Source organism: Lepus europaeus, chromosome 21 (genome assembly GCF_033115175.1).
Source record: "Lepus europaeus isolate LE1 chromosome 21, mLepTim1.pri, whole genome shotgun sequence".
NCBI classification, from domain to species: Eukaryota; Metazoa; Chordata; class Mammalia; order Lagomorpha; family Leporidae; genus Lepus; species Lepus europaeus.
The window spans coordinates 9,585,826-9,598,492 of record NC_084847.1 but is presented as its reverse complement, the minus strand read 5'-3'; the positions used below and the strand labels follow the sequence as shown (position 1 = coordinate 9,598,492).

The window sequence follows — 12,667 nt, the reverse complement described above, 5'->3', positions numbered from 1 at the left end:
TCCCATCTCCAGCATTCCTGCTTAATGCAGGCACTAGGAGGCAGTGCCGATGGCTTAAGCTGTGTTACTGAATTAAATTCCTGACTCCTGGCTTCCAGCCCAGCCCACCCCATCTGCTGTGGGCATTTGGGACGTGAACCACAAGATGGCCGCCCACTCGTGCTCGCTCTCAAATAAGTAAACTTAAAAAAAAATAAAACCGGGAGATTCTGATGCTGATGTAGATCCACATGAGGCTCAGCAGTTTAAGCTGAGGGCGCACTTCGGATTTTGTTCATTTTGGGGGATTTGGTGAGGTTCTGGCTGATCAATGGGAGTGGCACTGGATTCTTGTATGAAAAATTATAGGCCGGCGCCGTGGCTCACTAGGCCTGCGGCACTGGCACCCCGGGTTCTAGTCCCGGTTGTTCTTCTTCCAGGCCAGCTCTCTGCTGTGGCCCGGGAAGGCACTGGAAGATGGCCCAAGTCCTTGGGCCCTGCACCCCATGGGAGACCAGGAGAAGCACCTGGCTCCTGGCTTTGGATCAGCGCAGTGCACCAGCCATAGCAGCCATTTGGGGAGTGAACCAATGGAAGGAAGACCTTTCTCTCTCTCTCTCACTGTCTAACTCTGCCTGTCCAAAAAAAAAAAAAAAAAGAAAAAAGAAAAATTTTAAAAATCTCCTTTCCATGGCCGGCACTGTGGCTCACTAGGCTAATCCTCCACCTTGCGGCGCCGGCACACCGGGTTCTAGTCCCGGTCGGGGCACCGATCCTGTCCCCGTTGCCCCTCTTCCAGGCCAGCTCTCTGCTGTGGCCAGGGAGTGCAGTGGAGGATGGCCCAAGTGCTTGGGCCCTGCACCCCAAGGGAGACCAGGAGAAGCACCTGGCTCCTGCCATCGGATCAGCACGGTGCGCCTACCGCGGCGGCCATTGGAGGGTGAACCAACGGTAAAAGGAAGACCTTCCTCTCTGTCTCTCTCTCTCACTATCCACTCTGTCTGTCAAAAATAAAAAATAAAAAAATAAATAAAAAATAAAAATCTCCTTTCCAAAGACAGCGTTCTCTGTCTCTTCTAGATTCCTGTTCTCCTAGTTCTTTTTTTTTTTTTTCCTTTCTCATTTTTCCATCATTTGTCAAATACTCCACACCCTGTTCTGGCTCTCAATTCTTTGAGACAATGGGGTCAGACTTGGCCAGCCTGAGAATGGACTCACGGGCCTCACCCATCCTGCAGATGGCGCCGCCGATCGCGCAGGTCCTAAACTGCCCGGCAAACCCGCTTGCGACCTTTCGGACCTGGGCCTCGTTCACTGGGATGGACGTGTGGTCCTTGGCCGCGATGATGCAGTGGCTGGGGGAGCAATCCCGGTGCGAGCAGAGGTCCACGAACTGCGTGGCTTCGTTCTGCGTGTCCAGGCCGCACCTGCTGCCGCCAGGAGCCAAGGTGGAAAGCAAGTGCCATTCTCCTAGGTGTCGGTGGATTTCTGAGTGTTAGCATGTCTAGATGAACACGGTCAGTCTCCATGGGGGACCTCACAGCCAGGTCAGGGATGTCTTTCCTGCTGACTGTCTCACTTATACACAGGCTGTAATTCTCTGACAATGGCCATGCGTTAGAACCACCTTGGAGTTGTTAAAGCTCCCCCTCCCAAGCCCCAGACCACTTCTCCGGAGATGCTGAGGTACTGGCCTGGGATGACATCCAGGATATTTCTTTTAAAGCTCGCAAGGTGATTCAAATGTGCACCATGGGCCAGCGCTGTGGTGTAGCAGGTAAAGCCGCCACCTGCAGTGCCAGCATCCCATATGGGCGCCGGTTTGAGGCCCTGCTGCTCCACTTCCGATCCACTTCTCTGCTGTGGCCTGAGAAAGCGGTAGAAGATGGCCCAAGTCCTTGGGCCCCTGCACCCATGTGGGAGACCCGGAAGAAGCTCCTAACTCCTGGCTTCAGATTGGCCCAGCTTCAGCCATGACAGCCATCTGAGGAGTGAACCATCAGATGGAAGATCTCTCTCTCTCTCTCTCTCCCTCCTTTTCTGTGTAATGCTGCCTTTCAAATAAATAAATATTTTTTAAAAGCTCATATAAAATATATTTATTTTGAAAGATTTACTTAGTTATTTTGAATGTCAGAGTTATATATACATAGAGAGATCTTCCAACCGCTGGTTCACTTCCCAAGTGGCCACAACAGCCAGGGCGGAGCCAGGCTGAAGCCAGGACACAAATGGGTGATGCTGACATCATAGCAATAGCTTTACCAACTATGCCACCACATCAGGCCCTTAAAAAGACTTGTTTATTTGAATTGGAGAGTGACAGACACACGCGCGCACACACACACACAGGCGGGGGTGGAGGGGAGGTGAGAGAGAGATCTTTTATCCACTGGTTCACTCTCTAAATGGCAGCAACAGCTGGGGCTGGGCCAGGCTGAAGCCAGGAGCCTGAACTCCATCCAGGTCTCCTACACGGGTGGCAGGTGCTCAGGGGGTTGAGCGGTCGTCCACTGCCTTCCCACCTGCATTAATAGGGAGCTGGATCAGTGGCGGAGCAGCCAGGACGGGGATGCTGACCTTGCAAGGTACAGCTTAACCCGCTGTGCCACAACTGTCCTGAACAAAGACTTTAAGGAGACAAAACAAAAAAGTTACCAGGACAGTCTGTCTCCCTGTGAGTAGTTGTGTGGATATCAGACTCGCGTCTGCCTACCACACATAATGTAACCGATGGATCCAGGCTCATTGTTGTTATTTTATTTAATTTTATTTTTTATTTTTGACAGGCAGAGTGGACAGTGAGAGAGAGAGGCAGAGAGAAAGGTCTTCCTTTGCCGTTGGTTCACCCTCCAATGGCCGCTGTGGCCAGCTCATCACGCTGATCCGAAGACAGGAGCCAGGTGCTTTTCCTGGTCTCCCATGCAGGTGCAGGGCCCAAGCACTTGGGCCATCCTCCACTGCACTCCCGGGCCACAGCAGAGGGCTGGCCTGGAAGAGGGGCAACTGGGACAGAATCCGGCGCCCCGACCGGGACTAGAACCCGGTGTGCCGGCGCCACTAGGTGGAGGATTAGCCTGTTGAGCCACAGTGCCGGCCCAGGCTCATTGTTTTTTAAGACTGTTAAATATTGACAGTGATCAGAAACCTTCCACATGGGACATGCAGAGATGGCCTTGAGGAGGAGACAGCCGCTGCCTTCCAGGACGGCTTGCACGGCAGCTCCCTCCCGACACGGTGGTCCGAGGCTCCCAAGTGACGTGGCTTCTGCTGTGGAAACCTCACAGTCCACATCTACTAGCCAGGCTTGTCCTGGATAATCACGCGGCCCTCTGCTTCCTTTTAACCCGCCAGTGGGGGAGTTATAGTCTAGCAAGCACTTCTTGCTAAACCTACACAAATGTATTGCAAGTCTTGTAAAACTGCCCTTGACTGCGAAAGAGAGAGGGAAAGGCCATCTGGTGTTTTAAGACGGAGCCAGCTGGCATTTATGATCTTGGGTTTTATAACCTGTGCTTCTGGTTTCAACACTCGTTTCCAGGACTAACCCCAGCGTGTTTGTGCCCGTGGTGCCGCAGCCGGCCAGTGGACGCTGTCCTGAACCGCGAATGCCGCTGTGTGGCCAGAAAGCCCCCAGAGGAGCCGCCGGCCGCTCCCTCTGTAAGTAACAGAGCTGCAGGGGTGGTTAAACTGGCTCAGCAGTTAAGCCACTGCTTGGGACACGTGCACCCCAGGTCAGCGTGCCTGGATTCCGGTCCCGGCTCTGCTCATCCCGTGTCCTGCACACCTGCACCCTAGCAGGCAGCAGATATTGGCTCCTGTAGCTGGATCCTTGTCCCCCACGTAGATTGGGTTCCTGGCTTCAGCTTAGCCCAGCCTCAGCTACTGTGGGTGTCTGGGGAGTGAACCAGTGGAAGGTATATTTCTGTCTCTCTGCCTTTCAAAAAATCAAAGTTTTTGAACAAATTTATAAAGAAAAGGAATAGGAGAAATAACCCTGGTCCACCCACACACAGACTGGTCAACCCAGTCTAGACACAGAGAGTGAAAATCTGGATAAAATGATGTGGCGTCCTACAGCCTGCTTGCACCTGCTCTGGGAAAAAAGCAAGGACTAACAGAGTGTTGGGTAGTGTGAGGGGTCTTCAAAAAGTTCATGGAAGATGTGTATCCTCAACAAATCATGCAGGGATTTCGAAATTTTCTTGCACCCAAATAAGCCTCTTTTAATTCCATTTTCAGAGTATATGCATATGGATATGGTTAATTCCAGCCCCCCAAACACACATTGCTAAAGTAATGCCCTTCTGAATATTCTTTTTTTTTTTAAATAAAATTATTTTTCTTACTTGAAAGAGTTACAGAGAGAGAGAGAGAGAGAGAGAGAGAGAGAGAGACTTCCTTTGCTGGTTCACTCCCCAAAGGGCAGCAACAGGTAGGGCTGAGCCACACCGAACCCAGGAGCCTGGAACCCCATCCGGATCCTAAGTGGGGCTGGATCAGAAGTGGAGCTGCCGGGACTTGCACCGCTTGTATTGGATGCCATCTTCTCGAGCTGTGGCTTGAGCCTCTGCACCGCCACATTGGCCCCCGTTCTGAGCTTTCTGTCCCTGAATCCTGAGCCTTGCGCTGGCTGGTGGGACCAGCACCCTTGCCAGCGCTGTGACTCCCGCAGTTCTGCGTGCGCTGGTATTGCTCAGTTCTCTGTGAATCCCTGAGGGGCTACCGCGTACCCTGCAGATTCAGGTCTTGTCCACGCACGGCGCCCCATCTCCAGGATGCTGCCCTGGGAACCCTGTTTGCTGTGGCTGCTCCAGACTCTCAGCTCTACCGCTTCAGCTCAGCGGGCAACCACTGGGCTCTTCCTGGGCTCCCCCTGCTTGCACAGCTGGAGGTAAGCGGGGACCACTCCAGGGCTCATCTGGTGTATTTACTCCCTGTGTTCCAGGGACCAATGTCCTGCATTGTGTGATGTCCGATAACTCAAAACCACTATTATTATTATTATTATTTGAGAGACAGACGTGTACACTGCCATACATTGGCTCACTCCCCAAATGCCCATGACAGACCCTAGCTGGGCCAGGCCACAGCCAGGGGCTGGGAACTCAGTCCAGGCCTCCCACGTCCGTGACGGCTGCCTGGTCAGTTTACCCTTTTACGGCGGCCTCTTGGAGTCTGCGTTAGCAGGAAGCCGGGATCAGGAGCAGAGCCAGGTATAGAACCAGGAACTCCGCAATGGGATGTGGGCATCTCATTCACTACACCAACCGCCTGCCCCGAGACCTTGGTTTTGACAGCTCCCGATGTTAACACACTGGGAGATTTTCCAAGAGGGGCCCACGGGACTTCTGTGTACAGTTCTGGGCAACAACTGATGAGTCTATATAATTATTTCAAAAGAAAAGCTTAAAATTTTGAATAGTGTCAGAATACAATATTGAGGTGATAAAAAATGTCTTTTTGTAATTTTGCTCTTGAAATGCTATTGTAGTTTCAAGTATTAGTCACAGGGTGTCACTAGTGGTCTATCATTGTCTTTTGAAACTTGTTTTCAAATCAGTAGTTGTCTTTCAAGAAAACTGGGCAATTTTTTTTTTTAATGTTAAAATTTATTTGAGAGGCAGAATTACACACACAGAGAGAGAAATCTTCCAACCACTGCTCATTCCCCAGATTGCTGCAATGGCTGGACCTGGGCTGGTCTGAAGCCAGAAGCCAGAAGCCAGGAGCTCTTCTGGGTCTCCCACGTGGGTGCAGGGGCCCAAGCACTTGGGCCATCTTCTGCTGCTTTCCCAGGCCATAGAAGAGAGCTGGATTGCAAGAGGATCAGCTGGGACTAGAACTGGCGCCCATATGGGATGCCAGCACTGTAAGCAGAGGTCTTACCCTGTACGCTGGCTCCACGAACTGGGCTACCTTAAGGTATAAAGAATATAAAATGGCCATATTTACATGGTCCCCCCACTCTCCATTTGGAGTGTTGCGAATTCCCCTAGATTTTTCAAGTGATAATGCAGGGAAACTGTAGTTAAAAGTGACAAATGAGACAATCACCAGAGGAACCTCGCTCCTCCCAGCGTGGTCCCTGACCCAGCAGCAGGGACCTGGCTGAAGAAATTGTAAGCAGAGGGCCAGCGCCGCGGCTCACTATGCTAATCCTCCGCCTTGCGGCGCCGGCACACCGGGTTCTAGTCCCGGTCGGGGCACCGATCCTGTCCCGGTTGCCCCTCTTCCAGGCCAGCTCTCTGCTGTGGCCAGGGAGTGCAGTGGAGGATGGCCCAAGTCCTTGGGCCCTGCACCCCATGGGAGACCAGGATTAGCACTTGGCTCCTGCCATTGGATCAGCGCGGTGTGCCGGCCGCAGCGCGCCTAACACGGCGGCCATTGGAGGGTGAACCAATGGCAAAAGGAAGACCTTTCTGTCTGTCTCTCTCTCACTGTCCACTCTGCCTGTCAAAAATAAAAAAAAAATTTTAAATTAAAAAAAAAAAAGAAATTGTAAGCAGTGCAAAAGCTCAGGCCTCAGCCTCTCAATCCGCCTCCTAACTAACTCAGTGCCCCAGGATGCTGATCACGGGCCACGCTTTAAGTAGCAAAAATCTGGAAATGAAAATGGACAGACATTGAAATGCCAGCTACTGCCAATATAATGAAAACTTCCTAATTTGGAGTTTGCTAACTAGGAATTATAATTTTAACCTGGATTGGATGAGATTTTACAAACTGATAGCTTGAGGCTCATGCCTAATTCTGTGCATGGAATAATGTTTGCACACGTGTAAAATATAACCTACATGCTCATATATGAACTTTCTTATGCATGAAACTTTGGTTCTCATGTTGTAAGAAAAGTTTAAGGGTAACTCTATTTTTAAAGATTTATTTGTTTGAAAGGCAGAGTTACAGAGAGGCAGAGCTGGGGAGGGGGAAGAGAGAGAGAGAGAGAGAGAGAGAGAGAGGTCCTCCATCCACTGGTTCACTCCTCAGATGGCCACAACCGACAGGGCTGCACCAGTGCGAAGCCAGGAGCTTCCTCTGGGTCTCGCACAAGCTGGGTTGGAAGTGGAGCAGCCTGAACTCGAACCGGCGTCCATATGGGATGCCAGGCGGTAGCCCTACCCGTTACTCCACAGCACTGGTCCTATCCATGCTTTTCACTTACAATACCTGAATCACAAGGAGCTCTGTGGAACTGCATCACCTAGGATGCTGGCCATCTACTCTGTCACCCGACATCGTTATCTGGGAAGTCACTGCAGGTGCTGTAAACAGGGGAGCGTGGTTTCATTATGTGCAGAGGGGAAGGACTGTGACCCACAGCAGAGTCCCCTTCACGAGGGATCCACAGGTTATCTCGGGATCTTTCTCAGTCACAGACTCTAAGAAAAGACACATTGTAGCTGGAATCTTGTCTTTAGATCAAAGTGATCTACAATGTTTCAAAAGTTACCAGGCTCCTCTCAGAATATTCTGAAATAAAGCCCCAGAGCGCAATGGGAAAGCAGCCGACTTTCCCCCTCACCACTTTGCCGTCTTTGCTACCGAGGTGGTTTGCATCTACTTTATTTTCTTGCAGTTCATGAAGGAATGCGGTTCACTTCTCCTCATAGCCTTTCCCTCTAGCTTATGTATTGGGTCTGTAATATTTAAAAAAAATGTTTTTTGACAGGCAGAGTGGACAGTGAGAGAGAGAGACAGAGAGAAAGGTCTTCCTTTGCCGTTGGTTCACCCTCCAATGGCCGCCAGGGCTGGCGCACTGTGGCCGGCGCACTGCACTGATCCGAAGCCAGGAGCCAGGTACTTCTCCTGGTCTCCCATGGGGTGCAGGGCCCAAGCACTTGGGCCATCCTCCACTGCACTCCCTGGCCACAGCAGAGAGCTGGCCTGGAAGAGGGGCAACCGGGACAGAATCCAGCGCCCCGACCGGGACTAGAACCCGGTGTGCCGGTGCCGCAAGGCAGAGGATTAGCCTGTTGAGCCATGGCACCGGCCGTGATATTTTTATATATTCCTCTCTGGTCCTCTCCCTCCCGGGATGGATTCTGGGGCAGGCATTGGAGCACAGCAGCTTAAGCTGCAGGATGAGACACCCACATCCTGTTTTGGGTGGCTCCTTGGCTTCCAAGCCAGCTTCCTGCTAATGCATCCTGGGAGGCAGCAGATGTGGCTCAAGTGCTTGGGCCCCTGACACCCATGCAGGCGACCCAGATAGAGTTCTGGGTTCCTGGCTTCAGCCTGGTGCATCCTTGGCTGTTGTGGCATTTGGGAAGTGAACCAGTGAATGGAAGACCTCTCTCTCTCTCTCTCTCTCTCTCTCTCTCTCTCTCTCTTTATGTCACTCTGCCTTTCAAATAGATGAAAATAATTTTTAAAAATTTTAAAAAGTTTCTTAGCATGATTTTGTTTAAAAAAAAAAAGTATTTATTTGAGAGGCAGAGTTAAAGAAAGAGGGAGAGACACAGAGAGAAAGAGTTCTTCCATCCTCTGGTTCATTCGCCAAATAGCCATTGCCAGACCAAAGACAGGAGCCTGCAACTCTGTCTGGGTCTCTGACACGGGTTCAGAGCTCCAAATACTTGGGCCATCTTCTGTTGTCTTCCCAGGCGCCTTAGCAGAGAGCTGGATCAGAAACCAACAGCCAGGTTGCAACCACTATTGGATGCTGCCGTTGCAAGCAGCAGCTTAACCCACTGAGCCACAGCTCCGACCCCAGCGTGAATGCTTTAAAACTGAGTTCCTCGAGATTTTAGAACTGTTCTCTTATTTACTCCTTCCTTGGGTTTTAAGAATTTACTTAATTGTCTTTATGGGTCAAATGATAGCCAGGGCTGCTCCTTTTTCTTTGTAACCATGGCAACACCACTGGCAAGGCTGCTTTTGTTTGTAAACACACTTAGCTGGGTGCAGCCTGGGCATCCTGGAAGGGACCCCTCCCTGGCTGATCTGGCTGACTGCGGACTTTTCCGGCCTTGCCTTTGTTATTGTTTGTTGGCTTCTTCTCCCGATCTTATCTGTCTGCTTCACTTCCCCTTGGTGAGATCACTCGCGCTGAGGTCTTAACCAGGACAGGTATCAGCTGACTTCAGAATGGCTTCATTGTCAGAACTCACTATAACTGTGGATGTCTCCTTTTTGACTCGCCTTCCAAGGGCCTTCAGGTGGGGCCACGGTTCCCATCTCCCCTCCGATCTCCGCGTTGCAAAGCGGGGGTTCATAACTAGCGCATTTTCATAGCTTCTTTTGCTGGCAGCTGTATTTTGGATGGTTTCTCAGCAGAGACGCTCATTCCTAGGGAGCATTTATTTTTTTTTTAAAGATTTATTTATTTATTTGAAAGGCAGAGTTACACACAGAGAGAAGGAGAGGCAGAGAGAGAGAGAGAGAGAGAGAGAGAGAGAGAGAGAGAGGTCTTCTATCTTCTGGTTTACTCCCCCATTGCCTGCCCCATTGGAGCTGCGCCAATCCGAAGCCAGGGGCCTGGAGCTTCTTTCAGGTGTCTCATGTGGGTGCAGGGCCCAGGCACCCGGGCCATCTTCCGCTGCTTTCCCAGGCCACAGCAGAGAGCTGGATAGGAAGCAGAGCAGCTGGGACTCAAACCAGTGTCCCCATGGGATGCCGACACTGCAGGTGGTGGCTTTACTTGCTATGCTGCAATGCTGGCCCCTAGCCCTGGTTTGTGTAGCCATTTGGAGAGTGACCCAGCCAATGAAAGCTCTCTGTCTCGGCCTCTCTCTGTCACTCTGCCTTTCAAACAAATTTTTTTTAAAACCTGCAATATGTAGATTTTGAAATGAACCATGATTTAAAAACAAGAAAAAAACCCAAAGTGTGTCTTGGGGAGGAGGAAGTCATGAGTTCTGTTCTGGACAGGTTGGGCTGGAAATGATTCTGAGATGTTCAAGAAGACATTTGAGTGTATAGGGTCAGGGCCAGAGGACAGAACTGGGCAAGGGATAGAAATGTAAGAGTCATCAGCGAGGAGTAACACGCACACACACACACACACACCCCAGGTGTGTGTTCTTCATACATTTATACCTACAGTGGTGCATGTTCTCAGCAATACCCTTTCTAATGAAGACATGTGCCTGCAATACTGCACTCGAAGGATGGAAGCTGTTAGGGAGCAGAGCTTAGGTTTATTTTAATAAAAATTAACACTTGGGGCACAGGGGTTAAGCTGCTGCCTGCCACGCTGGCCTCTCCTGCGAACAACGGTTCTCATCCTGGCTGCTCTGCTTCCGATCCAGCTTCCTGCTAACGCACCAGGGAAGAAGGCTTGGAGGAGAGTGCCTGGGGCCCCGCCACCCCTGTGGAAGACCTGGCTCCTGGCTTTGTCTCCCACAGCCCCTGCTGTTACAGCCATCTGGGGGAGTGAACCAGTGAATGAAAAATCTCTCCATCTCTCTCTCTCTCTAACTGCCTTTCAAGTGAAAAGAAATAAATCCTTTAGAAAATTCATATTTGACATTTATAGCACAAGCAGACTGCCATGACTTTGACTGAGGATCCAACAGCATTCATTCCTTTTTGCAAACGTCTTGAGAAGCTGCTGATGTGAACTTTTGCTCTAAACCATGCAGAGCAGGAGAGGAAGGTCTGTGTCAAGTGCATCTTACGAGGGCTCTCCCGAGGGAAAGCAGCTGTGGGCGTGCTCTCGGAAGCACTGCTGTGGTTACTCACGGGAGGACTTGGGCACTTTTTGCATGTACGGTTTCTGCAAATTTCCTGGTAGGCTGGGCTCCCTGCTAATTTATGCTCCCTGAAATTTATGATCCTGAGGATGTAAAAAATTTGCATAATTTTGTTGATGACTTGGATTAAAGAGGCCTGATGGTTTTTATTCAAATTGAGACAGTAAGTACTTTTTAGTCTGCAGACTCAGTGGCAAGCGGTCTTCTGATTTCACGGTGTTTATCATTTTCACGTCCTGATATTCTCACATATTAAAAGAAAGATCTGGAACTCACATTCCAACAAATCAGGTTGCCTTAATCCTTGCTTTCATCCCTTTCTGTTCTACAGAGCAGCCCCCGAGCCCACGGCCGGGAAAGCCTCAAACCGCACGTTTAACTGTGGGTGTCTTGAGTGTAGACACTGTCGCAGGTGCATTGTGGCACCCAGGACACTGCCCTGGACACAGCTGGCATTTGTGCTGGTTCAGCCGATGAGTGGAGCTCCCTGGGTTCCATCCATGACCCAGAAGGACAGTTCCAGGGCCTGAGTTCAGAGGCTGGAGGCTGAAGAAACTGGGCACAGGATTAACAAGGTGAGACAGAGGAGGAGGGCAGGAAAATTCACATGGAAGTAGGTGTTGAAAGCAAGACAGAACATGTGGGAAATGAAGTCGGTATGGAAACTCTGGGGCCAGGGAAGTCAGAGAAGGAACTGTAGCTGGGATTCAGAGGGCCAACCTAATCCCAGAAGCTGTTCTGGGAACTGGATTCCAGCTTGTATTAAATGTGTCAGCTCGGCCGGCGCTGTGGCTCAACAGGCTAATCCTCTGCCTTGCGGCGCCGGCACACCGGGTTCTAGTCCCAGTCGGGGCGCCTGATTCTGTCCCGGTTGCCCCTCTTCCAGGCCAGCTCTCTGCTATGGCCCGGGAGTGCAGTGGAGGATGGCCCAAGTGCTTGGGCCCTGCACCCGCATGGGAGACCAGGAGAAGCACCTGGTTCCTGCCTTCAGTGCGCCGGCTGCAGCGCGCCGGCTGTGGTGGCCATTGGAGGGCGGACCAACGGCAAAGGAAGACCTTTCTCTCTGTCTCACTGTCCACTCTGCCTGTCAAAAAAAAAAAAAAAAAAAAAAAAGAAGTGTATGCCACATTGTAGCATTACACTTAGCATGCGGTCCAGGGGGACAACCAAAGAAACTCGCTTCAGAAGCCAAGCCTGCACAACAGATCCTTCAGCGTCTCTTGCGTCTAAGAATAACTGGAAAAACTACTAGCAAGTAAAACATAAGGTCTATTGTCCCCCAACTCTGCCTCTTTTCTTGGATAATTAGGGCTCTCTTGCCTTATATAAGAATCAGGAGGTGGTTTATGCTGAGTTGCACGTTGAAACGGATGGGTAGCAACCAGCCCACGGGTGGAGCTTTTCACCAGCCCTTTGTCAGAGCGTAAGTGCTGTAGAGACACAGTAGAGAGGAAGCAAATGGGTGATGTGTAGAGTACCCACAGGGCCAACTAGAGGAACTCAGTGTCTTCCTAGAAATTTAATTGAAAGGCAGACACAGCGAGAGACACATAGGTACACAGAGCTCTGCCATCTGTTGATTGACTCCCCATATGTCTGAAATAGCCGGGGCTGGGTCAGGCTGAAGCCAGGAGACAGGAGCTCTGTCCTGGTCTCCCATCCGAGCCATCACCTGCTGCCTCCCAAGGTCTGCCTTACCAGAAAGCTGGAACTGGCAGCACAGTCAGGACTTGAACCCAGACTCTATTAAAGGTGGTAGTGTCTTTTTTTTTTTTTTTTTACAGGTAGAGTTAGACAGTGAGAGAGAGAGAGAGAGAGAGAGAAAGGTCTTCCTTTTTTTCCTGTTGGTTCACCCCCCAAATGGCTGCTATGGCCGGCGCGCTGTACTGATCCAAAGCCAGGAGCCAGGTGCTTCCTCCTGGTCTCTGATGCAGGTGCAGGGCCCAAGGACCTGGGCCATCCTCCACTGCCTTCCCAGGCCACAGCAGAGA

General features: G+C 50.9%; 1 protein-coding gene across 1 annotated transcript; it reads right to left on the bottom strand.

The window, feature by feature from the left end:
• Window positions 1-1,144: 1,144 nt before the first annotated feature.
• Window positions 1,145-1,593, bottom strand: LOC133751073 (small ribosomal subunit protein eS21-like). The gene is made up of 2 exons (XM_062180954.1): window positions 1,559-1,593; window positions 1,145-1,406 (listed from the first exon to the last, which is right to left on the bottom strand). The coding sequence occupies exons 1-2, from the start codon at window positions 1,591-1,593 to the stop codon at window positions 1,145-1,147; spliced, it is 297 nt and encodes a 98-aa protein (XP_062036938.1).
• Between the last annotated feature and the right edge of the window lie 11,074 nt (window positions 1,594-12,667).